Source organism: Eptatretus burgeri, chromosome 3 (genome assembly GCF_056783735.1).
Source record: "Eptatretus burgeri isolate ZD-2024b chromosome 3, Ebu_testis_v1, whole genome shotgun sequence".
Taxonomy (NCBI): domain Eukaryota; kingdom Metazoa; phylum Chordata; class Myxini; order Myxiniformes; family Myxinidae; genus Eptatretus; species Eptatretus burgeri.
The window spans coordinates 82,872,581-82,890,868 of record NC_140963.1 but is presented as its reverse complement, the minus strand read 5'-3'; the positions used below and the strand labels follow the sequence as shown (position 1 = coordinate 82,890,868).

The window sequence follows — 18,288 nt, the reverse complement described above, 5'->3', positions numbered from 1 at the left end:
TGTAATGGGCCCGATATGTTCTCGTCGATCAGGCATTATGTGGCGGAGGTATGCGCTCTACCGAGTGCCCTTCTAGTTTGGTCATGAATCGTTTACTATTGGGGGGGAAAAAAATCCAATAACACAGCCAAGGCTGTCACTCTTGTCCTCCTTACTGAGATAATAAAATGTGTGTGCCATTAAGGCCTCTGATATGGTTAAAGGGTACATCGCAACACATTCCTAATTATGATGTACACGCACAGTGGAGTGAGAAAAACGTCATCCTTGTGCTCCTTCGAGTCACACCTGGGAATGGATGAGATGCACATGCTGTACCTGCAGCGATTAGCAACGCACCTGCGAAGCTGTGCCTTTGCCTCCAGGTTCCTCCATGTTGAGTTATTTTTTTTTTTACTCTCGAAAGCAACTCAGGTCATATAAGCATCCGAGGAAGCATCTTCTTGTGATAACCCTGCTCTCGCTTGTGTTGAAACTCTCCTTTAATCTGACGTGTTGGTGGCAATATTTTGGATCGTTTGCGATGGAATTGTATTGTAGGTTGAAGCATTCAGCACCACCTGCTCATCACTGTAACAGCTCCATCGAATTTATCCAGCTGATTTAGTGCCTCCGTTAGCAGGTGCACAGGATGGATGCTCCTTCGTTCTGAATATTTGGGATAATCTTAAACACAATAAAATCCTCATTCTGTTTCTTTCTCTGTCTTTCCAATTATTTTCTCTTCAACAACTAAACCAGGCACCATGAACCCCATTTCATTTTCAAGGTCACGAGATTGTTAATTACGAGGTCACGAGGTCACGAATTAAACGTTGTTAGATTTCGTAAGTATATTGATGACTTCCATCCTCTGGTTGTGTTTGTTTGTTTGTGTGTGTGTGCTTGTTTGTGGGCACGATAACTCGAGAACGGAAGAAGCTACCAACGTCAAATTACACCACGTGATTCAGGAGGGTGATGGCTAGCGCTGATTAGATTTTGGTCAAAATCGGTCAAAGGTCAAGGTCACAGTGAGGTCAAACATTCGATTTTTGATGGTTTGGTACAGAATCATCGTAGAAACTTCTGCTTTGCGTCGCTACCTCCTCCAGAGACAGCTTTTATTTGACAAGGTCAGAGGTCAAGTTGACGATTTCGTAAGTACGAGTCTATGACTGCTTGTTTATTCATTATTGAATTTCAACATTGTTCTCAATGATCAGGAACATTCGAAAGAACAGGAAGAAAAGGTGAAGAAATTGGGAATTTAACATTCTGTCATTATTACTTTTGACATTATTCTAAACTGACGGGAACGGGAAGAAAGAGAGAGAGAGAGCAGAGGCCAAATACTTGGGGTAAGGGGGGGGGGGCAGAGAGTCAGGGTGGGGGTGCGAGAGAGTTGGGAGAGGGAAGTTGAAGTTTTGGGGGGGAGGCTTGAGGATTTGCGGTGGCGAGTGGTTGTTGAAGACTTGGGATTGGGTGTCAGATTTCGTCATCTTTCGGTTATCGGTTGATCTACCTAAATATATGAAGTATTGAGTGATTGCACCCACGATTAATTTGTTTGGAGACAGTATTGATACTCAAATATGTTGGGTCACCTGTCCACACCAATCAGATATTCACCTTCAATCCAAATGAGGGAATGTCGAGGAAATGTCTTGGCAAGGAATACACCATTTAGGCTTACATTGCCATTGCAGCATCGAAGCAGGAGTCGCGGATTTGTAATTTGGCCAGGGTACCCCTGTACAATCACCTACTGTTTCCTAACAGCAACGCAGGATCTTTAAGACCCACAAACAAGTGCTTGTTGACACGACAGCCAGATTAACACTCTGTTGAGAGGAAAGTAAATTATATGATGCAACCTCCTGCCTCCAGTTTATAGATGGATCCTATTGCATACAGGAACTGAATGCAGGCGAGATAACTTGGAGGTGAGCATGCAACCTGTGGGCTTGCCACCTAGTCCACAGAACAGCTTTCTTGCTTGGTCCTTTAGATCCAAATAAAAAGTGGATTACAAGGGAATTTTAAGCATATTGTTTATTATAGTCTGCAAGCACACCCAGTGAAAGTGAAACGTAAAATGCGTCGTGGCAGCTCACATCGACAATCAGAAGTGTCTGGTGGCGAACCAGCATTGTGAGTTAATAAACAATATGAGCACCTATCCAACAAAGGTGGCACACATTCAGAGGTGGACACTTTAAGAAGCATCTGTGCGACAACTCCTTTCAAACAGGTAATTGCTTTAAAAAGAAAGCGGTCTCAAGAGTAATTGGCAAATCAGGTCCAAGAGTCAAACCTTTGCTGTGACAAAGGGACACCTTTTGAAAACACCTCCGCATCTCGTTATCGAAAGAGAATTGTGTGTTGACGAAGCATCGTGGCTTTCAAGCAAAACAGATTGTGTCACAGAGACTGTTCTGTACTGTCCACATCAAAGCGCGAGTTACAAGAGCAACCGGCACGAGGAATCCATCCTGACAGCTGGTGTCCGCGATGGCGAAACAGGGGGATCTCAGTCATTTGCTGGATGTGAGACGTGCTGGATCTAACATATTAGCAAACTCAACAACAGCTGTTCCTGTCACTTTCCAGTGTTCACTTTTAGCAAAGGCTAATGTCACTTTTCAGTGATCAGGAAGAGGGACCATCCGACGCAATAGGAATAGAGCACGACGTGGGATCGAATGTAAAATGACCATAAATATAGAGACCCGACGCAGAGATGAAAACATTTGAACTGCAGAGGCCATTTGAAGAGCGATGCTTGATTGAACAACCCGAGCCAAGAACCTACGAGAGAAGTGCAGACGAATAATGGAAGGGGACACACAGAGGGGACGGCCACAGGAACAGGGCTAGTGGGGTAACAAGAGAATGGAATGGATTTATGTTGCAGAGAGAGCTCCTCGCCGGAGGGCAGGCCCTCGCCTCTGGGAAGCAAGTGCTTGGTGAAAGGCCCAGAAAACAAAAGGAAATGGCGACGCGAGGTTCCTCGATGAGCAGGCCTATGATTATCAACCCCAACCCCCGACTCCCAATGCACACCTCATTTTGGCTTTTCTTTGCACAACTTATGGACAATAAAAATATATTCTTTCTTTGAAATGTTTTTCTAAATGGATGTTTATATAATCTTCATCGTGGTCTAACTTGTTTATGTAGCATTTTGTCCACGTCTAGATGTTGGGTATCCACATCTACATCTAGATATTTGTTTTAGATACACGACCTAAGAAAGCAACTATACGTGCGAGAAATCAGTGCTCGTTAACTGAAAAAAGCCCCTTCAAAGATCCTTTGTTGTTGATGATGTCATCATAGGTGGTCAAAGTTTTTATGACAATCGGCTTCAAAAAAAACAACTTTGGTGAATCCTTACCAATTCCCAGCTTGAATAGTTTTGATCGTCTCCAAGACGATGGCTCTGATGGTGTCAATTGTGGCGTGCACATCAAGCAAGCTTTAACCATTAATAGATGTCCTTGCAAGAAACCTGAAAGCAATGAGCTAATGTCCTCCAGTAACGTGCGGAGTCCATATTGAAACAATAACACTAATTATATATGTCACTTCCGAAGTGGTGCACATGGCCATTTCATTCCGAAAACGCTTTCTCTATCGTCGATGGGTCAGAGCCAGAGCTGGACAAGTGGTGGAATGAGAGACCCTGGGGGGGGAGCTTGGAACGCCACACCAAGTTTACTTGAGTTAAGATGGCATCAGTCGAGTGAAAAACAACAATGGAAATCCCTTTACTCGACCTCCTTACACCTCCACCCCCAAAACCCATCCTTCCCAATAAGTCCAGGAAATTTTCAAAATCATTTGAGAGCCTTTTGGCAGAGATGCATTTGTCCATCATATATCATAGCTTTGTAACAGGAGAGACACGGAGGACAACTTTTGGGGGCTATGGCGGATGCTTCCGTGTGGGTGCAGACCCATCTGGCCAGGAGGGCTGCTTTGGCGCCAAGAAAATGTTGCGTGGGATAAAATATCTGATGGGACAAAGGATTCCTGAGTTGGCTGAACGAACGTGGAGCTCCCAGGGTAACCGTGTAAGGGGAGCAACAGGAGTTGCACTCTGCGATGTGAGCTCCGAGCCAGGAAGGTACCAATTGGCACCTTGGGACGAGCGTATCTCCCTTCGCAACCTGGCCTGCTAATGACCTAAAGGATTGCTGCAGGGTCAGAATTGAAATGCCAAAAGCTAAAATCAACAATCATATTCTCTCTTTGCTTGTTTATAAACTTATTTTATACCGTTTAGAAACTGTTAATAAACTCATTTTGTTACTTGTTTTCTCTATTCCGACTTATGTTTCTGCCTTTTGCTTATTTTATGTTTGTCAGTGAAGGTGAAGGTTTTTTTTGGGTGAAGCAACCTTGCATTCATGCAGGTGTCCCTAAGCTTATGATGTGTTTCCTTTTACAAATTCCATATTGACCCTTTTGATCGAGGAATGAATTTATTAAGGCGGAAGCAACATTGTCCAGGAATTGGTGTTAATGTGGGTTTGGGAAAATGCATGTGACAACTACCCACTGCCATTTTTAGGTAGTGATCCAGGGTAATGACCAAGAAAGATTCTCTCTCTCTGAGTAGGAGGCAGGTTGTAGGGAGTGAATTCCAGTCCTGTCCAGATGAATAGATGGAGAAAACACTATAAAGAGGTTACATGTGTGTGTGTATTTATATACTTTCGTTTAGTTTACAAACTTGCACTATATGTATATACATACACACACACACACACAATAGGTTTTATTAACTTAAAGTTGACAAAGATGTGTTCACCCCGTAGGTGAGCAAAGTTTTGTGTATTTGCCTTTCATGACAAACTTAAAACTTTCAGTCCATACATGTGTCGACCCAATTATCCATGGGCACAGACCAATACTCGTATTGACAATGTCTCATTATTCTTCTCCCTTTTACCATATTCCTCAAAAAATTCTCGAAAGCCTTCAGTCGATCACAAATCAAACTGTTGATTGAAAATCTCTTCTTATCAATGAGAGGATATACCATTGATTTGGAATTAGTTCAAATCGACCACGAATCACATCATGATTTAAATACTCACTCCATTCGATCACATCATCACAACATTGTGGTTTACAATGGTTCTCCAATCAATCACGTATCTAAACAATGGTTAATAATAGGCTCAAATCGATCACATATTAAACCAATGATCGAAAATGACTCCAATTGATCAATATGGTCAAATCGATCACATGTTACGCTGTTGACGTAAAATCCTGATAAAAATTGATTGTATGTCACTTAGTCGATTTAAACTGAACCCACCAGGTGAATCTACAAAGTGAATCTCACAAAGCAAACAATTGTGCCCACGTCACAAAGGCAGTCCAATGCTCGGTCACAAAGTGAAACCTACACAGTGTATGCATCACAAAGTGAAACCTACACAGTGTATGCATCACAAAGTGAAACCTACACAGTGTATGCATCACAAAGTGAACCCCGCTAAGGGTTCAGTTGATACATGCCACAAATCGAACCCTAGTGCATGCGTCCTGGAGCGAACCCCGTATTCATCTATTTACATCACGAAGCGATCTCCATTGCACACATCAGAAATTGAACGCAACTGTCCACCCGACAAAATGAATCCTGTTTGGTGTCGACGTCATAAATCAAACCCCAGTTCCGTTGATAGAAGGCAGATCCCATTGCCTGTGTCAAAAAACAAATCCTGGTGTCAGAGTCACACACCATGAACTGCAGTGACCAGATCATAAAAAAAACACTGTGTAATGTGCGCTTCACAAAATTAATGCCGGAGACTGGCATAAAGCCAAATTTACGTGTGTCACGTCACATAGAGAGCCCCAATGCCGTGCTGGAAAGGGAATCCCGGTGCCGTGCTGGAAAGGGAATCCCGGTGCTGTGCTGGAAAGGGAAACCCGGTGGCGTGCTAGAAAGGGAATCTTAGTGCCATGCTAGAAAGGGTATTCCAGTGCTGTGTTAGAAAGGGAATCCCAGTGCCGTGCTGGAAAGGGAATCCCAGTGCTGTGCTGGAAAGGGAAACCCGGTGCCGTGCTAGAAAGGGAATCCCGGTGCTGTGTTAGAAAGGGAATCCCAGTGCCGTGCTGGAAAGGGAATCCCGGTGCTGTGCTGGAAAGGGAAACCCGGTGCCATGCTAGAAAGGGAATCCCGGTGCTGTGTTAGAAAGAATATCCCAGTGCCGTGTTAGAAAGGGTATCCGAGTGCCATGTTAGAAAGGGTATCCCAGTGCCGTGCTGGAAAGGGAATCCCGGTGCTGTGCTGGAAAGGGAAACCCGGTGCCATGCTAGAAAGGAAATCCCAGTGTTGTGCTAGAAAGGGAATCCCGCTGCCATGCTAGAAAGGGAATCCCGGTGCCATGCTCGAAAGGGAATCCCAGTGCCGTGTTCGAAAGACTATCCCGGTGCCGTGTTAGAAAGGGTATCCAGGTTCCATGTTGGAAAGGGAATTCCAGTGCCCTGTTGGAAAGGGAATCCCAGTGCCCTGTTGGAAAGAGAATCCCAGTGCCTTGTTAGAAAGAGAATCCCTGTGCCGTGATAGAAAGAGTATCCCGGTGCCATGCTAGAAAGAGAATCTCAGTGCCCTCTTGGAAAGAGAATCCCAGTGCCTTGTTAGAAAGAGCATCCCTGTGCCATGTAAGAAAGGGAATCCTGGTGCCATGTTAGAAAGGGTATCCCCGTGCCGTGTTAGAAAGGGTATCCCGGTTCCATGTTGGAAAGGGAATCCCAGTGCCCTGTTGGAAAGAGAATCCCAGTGCCCTGTTGGAGAGAGAATCCCTGTGCCGTGATAGAAAGAGTATCCCGGTGCCATGCTAGAAAGAGAATCTCAGTGCCTTGTTGGAAAGAGAATCCCTGTGCCATGTTAGAAAGGGAATCCTGGTGCCATGTTAGAAAGGGTATCCCGGTTCCATGTCTGAAAAGGAATCCCAGTGCCCTGTTGGAAAGAGAATCCCAGTGCCTTGTTTGAAAGAGTATCCCTGTGCCATGTTAGAAAGGGAATCCTGGTGCTGTGTTAGAAAGGGTATCCCCGTGCCATGTTAGAAAGGGTATTCCGGTTTCATGTCTGAGAAGGAATCCCAGTGCCCTGTTGGAAAGAGAATCCCAGTGCCTTTTAGAAAGGGAATTCCGGTGCTGTGTTAGAAAGGGTATCCCGGTTCCATGTCTGAAAAGGAATCCTAGTGCCCTGTTGGAAAGATAATCCCAGCACCTTGTTAGAAGGAGTATCCCTGTGCCATGTTAGAAAGGGATTCCCGGTGCCTTCTGAGAAAGGGTATCCCGGTGCTGTATTAGAAAGTGTATCCCAGTTCCATGTCTGAAAAGGAATCCCAGTGCCCTGTTGGAAAGAGAATCCCAGCACCTTGTTAGAAAGAGTATCCCTGTGCCATGTTAGAAAGGGAATCCCGGTGCCGTGTTAGAAAGGGTTTCCCAGTGCCATGTTAGAAAGAGTATCCCAGTGCATGTTAGAAAAGGAATCTCAGTGCTCACGTCCTAAAGTGAGCCGCGGAGACCACATCACGAAGTGAACCCTGCGTAGTGTCTACATCTGAGAACGATTCCTGATCCCTGCATCAAAAATGAACACGGCTGTCCACGTCAGAATGCGATCCCGAATGCGGTGTTGTGATACAAAGCGATTTTGCATATGTCTACATCAGACAGCAGTCCCCAGAGTCCTCATGGCAAAGTGAACCTCGAGTGGTGTCTCCACCCGAAAGCGCATACAGGAGTTTACGTCACAAAACGAGCCCCGGGTTTCTTCACATCACAAAGCGAACCACTCGCATGTCAACGTCACAAAGTGAACCCAAGATCAGCGTCACAAAGCGAACCACTCGCACACCAACATCACAAAGTGAACCCAAGATCAGCGTCACAAAGTGAATCCTGCGTGTCAGTACATCACAGAGAGAACTCCAGGGTCCCCGTCACAAAACGCACGCCGGCCGAAGACCGTGAGGCACTCACCTTCCCAGCAGCCTTGCGGTACCGAGTCACAGCTTCACCCACGAGCTCCTGCACGTGGATCGCCCCGTTCCCACAAGGAACGACCACCCGGGTGGACCCGAAACAAACGACTACCTTCATTCCCGGCCGGCTCGATAGAGCGAGCGAGGCGCCTCACATCCTCATCCTCCTCTTCAACACAATGGTTCTCTCAGGGCGAGCAGCGTTAGAACCAAGACGAGCAAGACCTGATCAGCGCATTTCGAATTCCCGAACAGCGCATGCTAGGGGCTTCACGGAGACAAAGAATCCAGGAACGAGCTCTTCTTCCGCTTCTTCTTCTTCTTCTTCTTCTTCTTCTTCTTTTACACTATCATCTCGCTTCTCATTCTTCAGCAGTCATGTCATCCCTTTCTTGTACCTCTTTCTTATTCCATGATGAACCCTCCATGCTCGTTCTTCCTGCTTTCCTCCTCCCTGCTCTCTTAAGGACCCTCCTTCTCCATGTGACACTCCACGCCCCCACCCTTCACCCTCTCCCAGTCATTCTTTTCGCCATAGACGAGGATGGTGGAGGGGTAGGGGAATGGGGTGAAGTTGTTAATTTAATGAGCTTGTGAGCCCATCATGGCTGCACGGAGGTTTACACCTTTTCGAAAAAAAGTGATTGCAGACAGACAGGATGGTCCGCTTAAAAATCCCATCCCGCAGCGAGTCAATTGAGAATGTGGACCGATGGTCTGAGGTCAATCGGATGGTTTTTTCGGAAACACGAGGGAAGTTAAAAAATGTCCTCGGATCATTTAAGACTCACGATAACAATGATCCGATAGGTCGAAAAGAAGTACAACGAGGTCCATGTAAACAAATAAATAATTACCTCGACCAGCGAAGAGGTTAATTCCTCCCAGAATGGCGCAAGCATGATGCTCGAGGTGGTTGTAGTGGTTCGAGCGTTCACTCCGAGTCTGGCAGCTCGACAGTTCAAACATCGGCTGAGCCACACCAAAGATTTTTACAATGGTGCTTCCTTGGTCAGGGCGCTCAGCATTTAACGAGGATAGAGTACTGGCAAGCAACCATATGTTGGTAACAATAGCACAGGATTTGATGGGCCGAATGCGCCTCCTCCTGCATCGAGGTTCCTCATGCTTTTTGAAAAAAAACAGGGGATATTGTAATCGGCTCCATCCGCCTGTGTGTCTGTCCGTCCATCTGCCTGTGTGTCTGTCCGTCCGTCACACTATCTCCTAAACGGTTGTGCAGAAATTCACCAAACTTGGGAGTTATGATCACCAGGTGGCACGAATGTACAAGAATAGTATCACTCTTGGCCTCCCTAGACCAGGGTCAAAAGGTCAAATACCCAAAAATTAAATTACAGGCTGTTCAACATTAAAAAAATTAAATATATATAAAATATATTTGATATTGTTTTTTTTTCGTGTTACCCATGATATTGTTGCGGTTGAGGAAATTCGCAAACCACCATTCAGGTCCTGTAGGTGAGATATCTCTGTAAGTACATGTGTAGTTAGCCCCAAACCCGTTGTTTTGAGGGAATAAATGTGATTCATTCGGGCTTCGACGCTTTGAGATAGCCGTTTTTCTATGCTATCTTTATTTTGAACCAACCACGCTCCAACCATCACACAACAACAACAACGCCAACAGCCACGATCTTTACCTTCACAACTCACTCCCGCAAACATCGCATCACCGCCATTCCGAACGGCACCATGGCCATAAACCACCACCATAAACCCTCCACCACCTTCACCTCTCTCCTTCTGCGGCCATTCCCGCACCACCTGTGAGCACCGAGCGTCGGGCTGTCCTGGGCTCGTACAAGATACGCGCCGAGCCGCGAGTGCAAAATGCGGCCTTTCCGAGGAGAATTCGGATCAGGAATGCTACACGCCCACTTCTGATCCGTCCAATCAGCAAGCGCAGGGCGGTTTGGCCCCGCCTCCAGGCGCGTCAGTGTGGAATCGAGATATGCAAATTCTAGGATGAGGGGAGATTCACGCCCGAGCTCGTTCTGATCCAGAAATTTGCATATGGGTTCTCCTGCCGGCCTATAAAGCGCCGAGCGCAAGGCGAATCTGGGCAGAGTCAGTTTGGAAGAGCGGAGAGTGGCAGAAAAGCGAAGAGAGTTTTGAGGCAGAGTCAGTTTGGGAAGAGTGGAGTGGAGTCGGGAGGCGAGGGCGTCCCGGTGGTTTTCGGCAGTCGGCTGAGGAGAATTGGGGGAAGAGTCCGAGGAGCTCGAGTCCGAGGCAAGGAAGACGGCGGTCGGCGACGAGGTCGCGGTGGAATCGCTTGTCACGGGACCCAAGCAAGCCAGCTATACTCTTTCCCCAGAGCATCAACAATTCCCCCCCCCTTTTTCCCCCACGCTGAGATAGTGCGAAAAGGGGGCCCCGTACCCACCCCACTCCAAGCAGTGCCAACGAAACCCGCGAAGGAGCACGAAGTCGGGGCACCGCCGCGCTGCCACATTTGCGGCTCATCACAAAGACGCGGGTAGGACCCACCCGGTCTCGCGGACCTGACCGCTCTTTCAGGTCCCGCGCAAATATTGGCCCACAGGCCCCGTCTGCCCCCTTGTCTTTGAGGGTGGCCTTTTCTTTTGTTTCTGTGTAAGCGTGTGTGTGTGGCGCCAGTCTGGTGAAGTAAAACTGTTAAGTGTTGCCGTGTGTCGGTCTTATTCGGTAGTATCTCTGCGTCATTGTTTCTTTTGCTTTTTGTGCATAATTGTTTTAATTGTATATGTGTGCTCTCCGTGTGCCGCGGAATAAATGTGCATCATGTTGAACTGTTTTCCCGTTTCGCTCCGTCTTTTCTTTAATTGAATCTCCATCTTGCTTCACGTAAAGGGTTGGTAGTGGGCTTAATACGCCCGATAATTAATCGGAACCGTCGAGGCCAATGATAACACCGCTCGGTTATCCCGATAGTACGGAACGGATCGCTTAAGCGGCCCGTGTCCAGAGTCGACCTGCGGCGAGGTGCGATCGCCCGGTCTACCCTCCGCGTGGGTACTTAGGTAGGTCGAGTTTGGCGAACAACCCTATCCCACGCGAGTGGCCGATTGGCATGATCGTGGTGAGGCCGAAAGGCCCACCCATGACTAGCTCCCGGCGTTAGTCCGAGAGGGTCACGACAGAATTGTCCGTCTGGTGGGTGACGTGCCGCGATTCGAGTCATGTGGCCGTTCGCACGCCGGCGGGCGCGAATTCGCAACAATATTTTTTGATATCCTATGATATGACAGCACCACCTATGATATTAAAAAAAAATTTAAAACATTTTTTCTCATTAAACTATGTATGCAATCAACATTGGAGAACGCATGAAGTACGTAACGATTTTGGGGGGATTTGACCTTCATACAGTTCATTCCCCACTGGGTACTTGGGTCACAGGGGTCAAAACGGGGGGGAAAAATATTTTAACCTAAAATTTGATAGTCATTCTGGTGGAACTTTTTGCCATCTTTCAATTTTGCTTTTGCTGGGAAGTGAAGGGATTTGCGTTGGCATGCCATCAACTTCGCTATAGGTACAGAATTACAGACGGGTTACATTTCCACCAGAATGATTACCCCAGAATTGGGGTTAATTACCACATTTGGGTGGTGGTATTAGCAACTGACAACTCTGTATACAACTTGGCGTGCCATCAACTTCGCTATAGGTACATAATTATGGATGGGTTACATTTCCACCAGAATGATTACCCCAGAATTGACATATTTCAGTGTAACTTGCAATACCTGCTCCTACCGGGAGCTGCGCTAGGCCATATGTATTTACATAGATTGCGATAATTGCGATCCTCCCCCAACCCTAAACATCCAGGACAATTAACATTTTTTAATACCCCAAAAAGCCGACCGAGAACGCTTGAGTACATCCACCAGTTTCAATTAATTCTATCAAGTAGTATGGAAGTGCTACTTCAAACAAATCACAAGACAAGCCAGTAGGCCAGGGGTCGGGAACGTTTTTGACTCAGAGAGCCATTAAAGCAAAATATTTGGAAATCTATTTCAGTGAGAGCCATATAACATATTTTAAGACTGAATTCAACTAAATGTGAGTATAATAAGCCTCTGAATTTATTCTTTTAAATAATGTTGTTATAATACTCACCATTAATGGGACTTCTGGTGCTGCATGGATTTGCTGATGGCTTTGTAGTCTGGTTGGTACTTGGTGAGGTTAAGCTTCATGCAAGCGTTGAGGCTTTCATCCGTTAGACGTGATCGTAGGTTGGACTTGATGTTTTTAAGATGTGAGAATGACTGCTCACATGCATACGTAGATCCAAACAAGGTCAATACAGCAATACTCACACGCTGCAGTGTGAGGTATGTGACAGGAAGCGCGTTCCAAGTTTTGATAATCAGCTGGTCTTCGGGTTGAAGTTTTTTCATTTCTGTCCACATGTGCTTGCTCGCCAACTCTGCTTTCTGTCGTGCGATTCTTTCCAAATCTTCATTCAGTGACTTGAACTTATTCACCCACATGTCTGAGGCCTTCAGGTCAGCCACTTCTGCTTCAAAATCTCTGACGGAGACACCAGGAATGTAACTCAGGTCGGCTGTGTTCAGTGAACACTCGTTTGGATGGGTGATGAACTTAAAAAGACGAGTGTGCTCATGAAATTCTCCAAAGCGTGCTTTGAATGACTGTAGGAGACTGGATGTGAAGCCAGCTAACTGGTGGAGATCAAAGTTTTGAGTGGGCTCACTTGCTGTGCATGCATCTTTAAATTGTCTCAATTTTTCAAAATGTAGTAAACGACCTGTTTCAAGATCCATGATAAAGAGCTCCAGCTTGTTTTCAAAAGCAAACACGGCTTGTTGAAGGGATAACACTGTATTTCCAATGCCTTGCATTTTCACGTTGAGCTGGTTCAGATGTTCAGTCATATCCACGAGATAGTAAAACTTGAGGAGCCACTCAGTTTCGGCTAGCTCAGGATGCTCAATCCCTTTCATTTCAAGGAACGTCCGGATTTCGTTCAGGCAAGCCGCAAAACGGCTAAGCACCTTCCCTCTTGACAACCAACGCACATTGCTGTGCAAAAGCAGACCGTGATAGTTATTTCCAACTTCATCCAGCAGTATTTTAAACTGGCGAGCATTTAAGGCTCGGGCAACAATAAAGTTGATCACACGAATGACCAGCGACATCACTTCGCCAAGCTGCCCATCACACATCTGAGCACAAAGTGCCTCCTGGTGCAGAATGCAATGGAAACTTAGGATGGGTCTATTTTCATGTTCACGGAGAAGCGCCACAAATCCTTTGTTTTTCCCCACCATACACGGAGCACCATCAGTACACACCGAGATAAGTTTATCCATTCGTAGATTTTTTTCTTGAGCGAACTCCATGAAAGACTTGAATAAATACTCACCTCTTGTGGACCCTTTTATTGGCAGAACAGCAAGACTTTCTTCGCGCAGTGTATCACCAGCAGCATATCTTGCAATCACACTGAACTGCGACAAATGGCTTACGTCTGTTGACTCATCCAAAGCCAGGGAAAAGAACGGCGCTGTATTTATGTCCTTCACTTGTGTTTCCTCCACTTGGTTTGCCATCATGATGGTACGATCATGAACAGCTCTTGCCGACAGAGGCATGTCTTGTATCCGTTTGATTATCTTGTCTTTGTTCAGAAGATCATCAAAAAGTTCATTGGCGACATCCAGCATGAACCTTTTTGCATACTCGACATCTGTGAATGGTTTTCCGTTCCTCACTATTGCGAAAGATCCAGCAAAGCGAGCGGAATTATAGTCACCTTGCCGGGTCCATACGCGGAGTTGCTGCTGGCTGGCTTGCACCCTGCTCAGTAGCTCTTGGCACGCTTTCTTTCTGCTGTCTCCCACAGGGTATTTTGATGCAAAGGTAGCATGGCGTGTGTCGAAGTGCCGCTTTATATTTGACCGTTTCATCGATGCAATTTTGTCATTGCAAATTAGACACACCACAGAACCTGCTCTCTCCACAAAGGCGAATTCTTCGGCCCATTCGTACTGAAATGTACGATACTCCTCATCTTTTTTTCTTTTCGCCATCTTCTTCGTCGAAGGGTTAGCTTTGAGCAAATGAGAGAGAGGGAGATGTTGACCCAAGTGAGTCTGGCTGGCCTGCGCACGAGCTGACATACTCGAGAGGTGCGGCGCGGCCGGCCGACTCTGGGATGCTGTCGCCTCAGCGGTGGCGCGTGATTGGTCGAGATGAATTCCGTGACGCGTCTCGGCGGCGGCACGTCATTGGAGGAACCGAAATCACGAGTCGCCTCAGCGGTGGCGCGTGATTGGTCGAGATGAATTCCGTGACGCGTCTCGGCGGCGGCACGTCATTGGAGGAACCGAAATCACGAGTCGCCTCAGCGGTGGCGCGTGATTGGTCGAGATGAATTCCGTGACGCGTCTCGGCGGCGGCACGTCATTGGAGGAACCGAAATCACTACTCGCGTCGGCCGCATGATTGGACGAAACAAAAACCGCTTCAGCCAATTTGGAGGCGTTTTTTCTTCTCTCCTTCTGCCAAGTTCAGCCCTGCACGTGAATGAAGCACGACACCATTCAAACTATAGGTAAAGCTTCCGCGAGAAATATTGGGCTTTGAAAGTTTCAAACTCCAATTTTATCTGCGAGCCAGATGCAATCATCAAAAGAGCCACACCTGGCTCGCGAGCCACACGTTCCCGACCCCTGCAGTAGGCGATATGGGTGGTTGCTATATAATTGCATACTCGTCAAACAGGTTTTGACGGATCGGGCTGAAAATTTTTGACAAAGAGTTTGATTATAGTGCGCATAAAAGCACAGAAGCCGATTTTTTATTTTCGAAAAAAAAAAAATCAAAATATTTTTCGTATTTTTTCAAAAATTTCAAAGTCCCGTTGCTAAGCAACGGTGGTGTCCATAGCAACAATGCTCAAAACTATAGAACTAGATCCTGGTATGAACCTACCTACCAGTCAAGTTTCATCAAAATCGGTTGACTCCTCTGGCCTCCAGAGCAGTCCATTACATACAAACAAACAGACATACAGACAGATTGAAAACCTGAGAATAACAGTAGTCTAGTGACCACCCAACACTTCTCTAATTACTAAGACTACTAGCAGAATACCCACGGGATGAGCGATCTTGTTCCAAGCATGCAACACGTTCTTGTGACACACACCTTTATTTGGGCGGCGTATTAGCAACTGAAAACTCTGTATACGCAAAACATAAAAATAACCCATGAAGTTATGTGCCTGAAGCAAAAACATACCTCCTGCTTATAATTCAAAACACCTCACTACACTGGAAACCGTGGGGACAGAAACACTGGACTGCAAATGATGAAGACTTATAATACCCTCCCCCACCAGGAGGTGGTGCTACATGATACACATTTACATAGAAAATTTGCATCCACTCCCCTCTTCTCCCATGACCACCGGCAAATATAAAATTTAATTGGGGTCATGCTGATCCTCTGCAGCAAGCCTGGATGTAATTGGTAGGAGGAGTAGCATGACAAACAAACATGCACCGTAAACTATAGCAAGGGTTACTACTTACTCGCAAAAGTACCCGTCGCTGTGCTGATGGATTTAATCGAAAGACAGCATGTTGTACTTCACAAACATTCTGCTCTATTCACTCCACCATTTGCCCGAGGTCATCTTCCATCTGCGTGGAAGTCAGTTGGCATCACCTTCGTCAACCATCCTTGCTTCTCACACATGGCATGAGCAAAAATCACTTCTACTTCACTGCAAAGCTCCATGTTAGATCCATTGGTTTGAACCTCCGCATAAAATGAGCAAAATGAAACATTATGAAAATATCGAATTATTCTCACTCAGACGTCAACATCATCCGTAATGCAAATTATATCAAAAGTTGTTTCAAACTTTCTTTCGACAAGAAGATGATGAAATGTAATACAGGCTACCCACAGGTGGTGCTATATGATACACATGTGCATGAAGAGCATTGGGGTCTTCCCCCTTCCTTGAACTCTCTCCCCAGATATGCTACTCTGACAGAAACCACCCTTTGGGTATCCTCAGACAACATGCAAAATTTGATTGCATTTGGTTCAGTAGTCTTTTTAAGTTTTTGAAGCAGACATAAATCAATACTAATAAATGTCAGTGTGTGTGTGTGTGTGTGTGTGTGTGTGTGTGTGTGTGTGTGTGTGTGTGTGTGTGTGTGTGTGTGTGTGTGTGTGTGTGTGTGTGTGTGTGTGTGTGTGTGTGTGTGTGTGTGTCCTCCATAAATGCAAAACCATGAAACCGAGCAGCCTGACACTTTGCATGCCTCACCTGACACTTCGCATGCCTCACCTGACACTTTTTTTTCTGACTAAGTGTATTTATTCAAGGAAAACATCAAACGAAAACTTTTTTGCGAAATTTTCACTTGGTTTCCACATTTAAAAAACTTCATTTAAAGATAAGCCTTTATTGGTTCTCCTTTTCGTGTACTTTATCCGTGCGGAACTTCGAATGGAACCTGTGAATCGATCCATTTAAAATCCCTTCTCCAACCGATGATGAGCGACCAGGTTCTCATTCAATAAGCTAATGACGGATATAAAATGAAGGGGCTCATACTAGTCTGGTCGTTTGAAAAATAAGTTTTTATACAAAATACAGTACAGGGAGTCCCCCGGGTTCTGACCAATCGTTCATACAGTCAGTAAATCCAACCGGGTGTGCTTTACAAAGGTATATTTGACTAGTGAGGTACCTGTGCTATGTACGTGAGGGGGCTGGGCAGCTGGTTATTGAATGACTTGGGCAAAGACTTACTGTCGCTGACACCAACGAAAGTAATGTGGGTACAGGTTTACAGGTAACAAAATGGCGAGTCTGCAAATCCGCGAATGTCACTGGTGGAAACTGATCTCCATGTTATCATCCAATCACTAGTTAATTAAATGCCATTGATGTAACAAAAAGCAATATGACAAACACTCATGAGGTAAATGAAGAGAAACACCATTCTGAAGTTACATCCGGATCAGGAGCAGCTTCGTACGGATCGAAAGTCAAAATCATAACTGCGTTGAGGTATTTATGAAACCTCCCACCCACCTTGGGATATGCGCTGGGACCCCACAACGTTCCACAGAAGGTTTGGCGGGGCGAGACCCAAAACTGAGGGAGCAGTTCAAGGTCGGACAAACGGACAGACACTTGCTTTATAATATAGACTGCCCATACGTGCCCGTACGTGCAAAAAAAAAAACTTTCAAAGCGCGAACCAGAAACAACAACCACACAGGCCGTTCCTTCGCTCTCGCGTGCCCGTACATGCAAACCAAAAAATAATATTAATAATAAACTTTCAAACCGCAAGCCAGAAACAACTACACAGGCCGTTCCTTTGCTCTTGTGTGCCCATACGTGTGTGCCCGTACGTGCAACCCCCCCCCCCAAAAAAAAACAACAACTTTCAAACCTCGAGCCAGAAACAAATACACAGACCGTTCCTTCGCTCTCGTAAACGACGACTGGATTGGGGCATTGTGTTTATCTATAAATGCGGATAAGAAATCGAGAAATTATTAGAATACAGTAAGTCATCACCATCCGGAAGTGGTGCATGTCCGTACGGAATGTTCACATGCATTCCACGAATTATCGCTTGTATTGAAGTAACAACTGCTGTGATACTTACACACACAGAGTTAATTAAAATCCAAATTAAAATCAAGTTTACCTCCCTGTCTTTGCTTGCCATGACATTCGCTGCCATTGACCATTGCCTCTCCTATGCCACGATAAGTAAGGCACCGATCCCCATCGTAACCGGCACGGCACGTGACGTCATCGTCGGCTGGCCGCGCACCGACCGACACAGCAACGTGTCCTGTGATTGGTAACGAAATGGCGCATCGGCCACGCATACGCAGCAACGTGTCCTGTCATTGGTTGTTAAATAAATTGCCATAACGTGGGAACCACTTGTCCGATTAATACCAAACCTTGAAAAGGCACATACTCAGGTCCCCAGCAATATAGCTGGCAAGTTTCAATTAGATCGGACCAGTGGTTGTCGAGAAACAGCGGTCACAGAGACACACACACACACACACACACACACACACACACACACACACACACACACACACACACACACACACACACACACCTGGAATTCTACATAGATAACACCCAATTTCCTAGCCGTTCGCCGTATTTTCTCAATTACAGGGTCAAATTTTTTCCACCTGTCACACGATGATTGTGTGTGTGTGTGTGTGTGTGTGTGTGTGTGTG

The 18,288-nt window shown here is 46.0% G+C and overlaps 1 protein-coding gene across 5 annotated transcripts in view; it reads right to left on the bottom strand.

Annotated features, from left to right (window-relative positions):
• Positions 1–17,779, bottom strand: part of LOC147030323 (partitioning defective 3 homolog B-like) — a 178,696-nt gene extending 160,917 nt beyond the window's left edge. For 2 of the 5 annotated variants that reach the window (XM_085874247.1, XM_085874246.1), the window contains exon 1: positions 7,999–8,478. In XM_085874247.1, coding sequence (XP_085730373.1) covers positions 7,999–8,118 — 120 coding nt within the window. In that variant the 5' untranslated portion in view covers positions 8,119–8,478. Of the gene's footprint in view, positions 1–7,998; positions 8,482–17,728 lie in introns of those variants that run through there. The other 3 variants (XR_015056311.1, XM_085874248.1, XM_085874245.1) reach the window with 3 other exon arrangements.
• Positions 17,780–18,288: the final 509 nt, after the last annotated feature.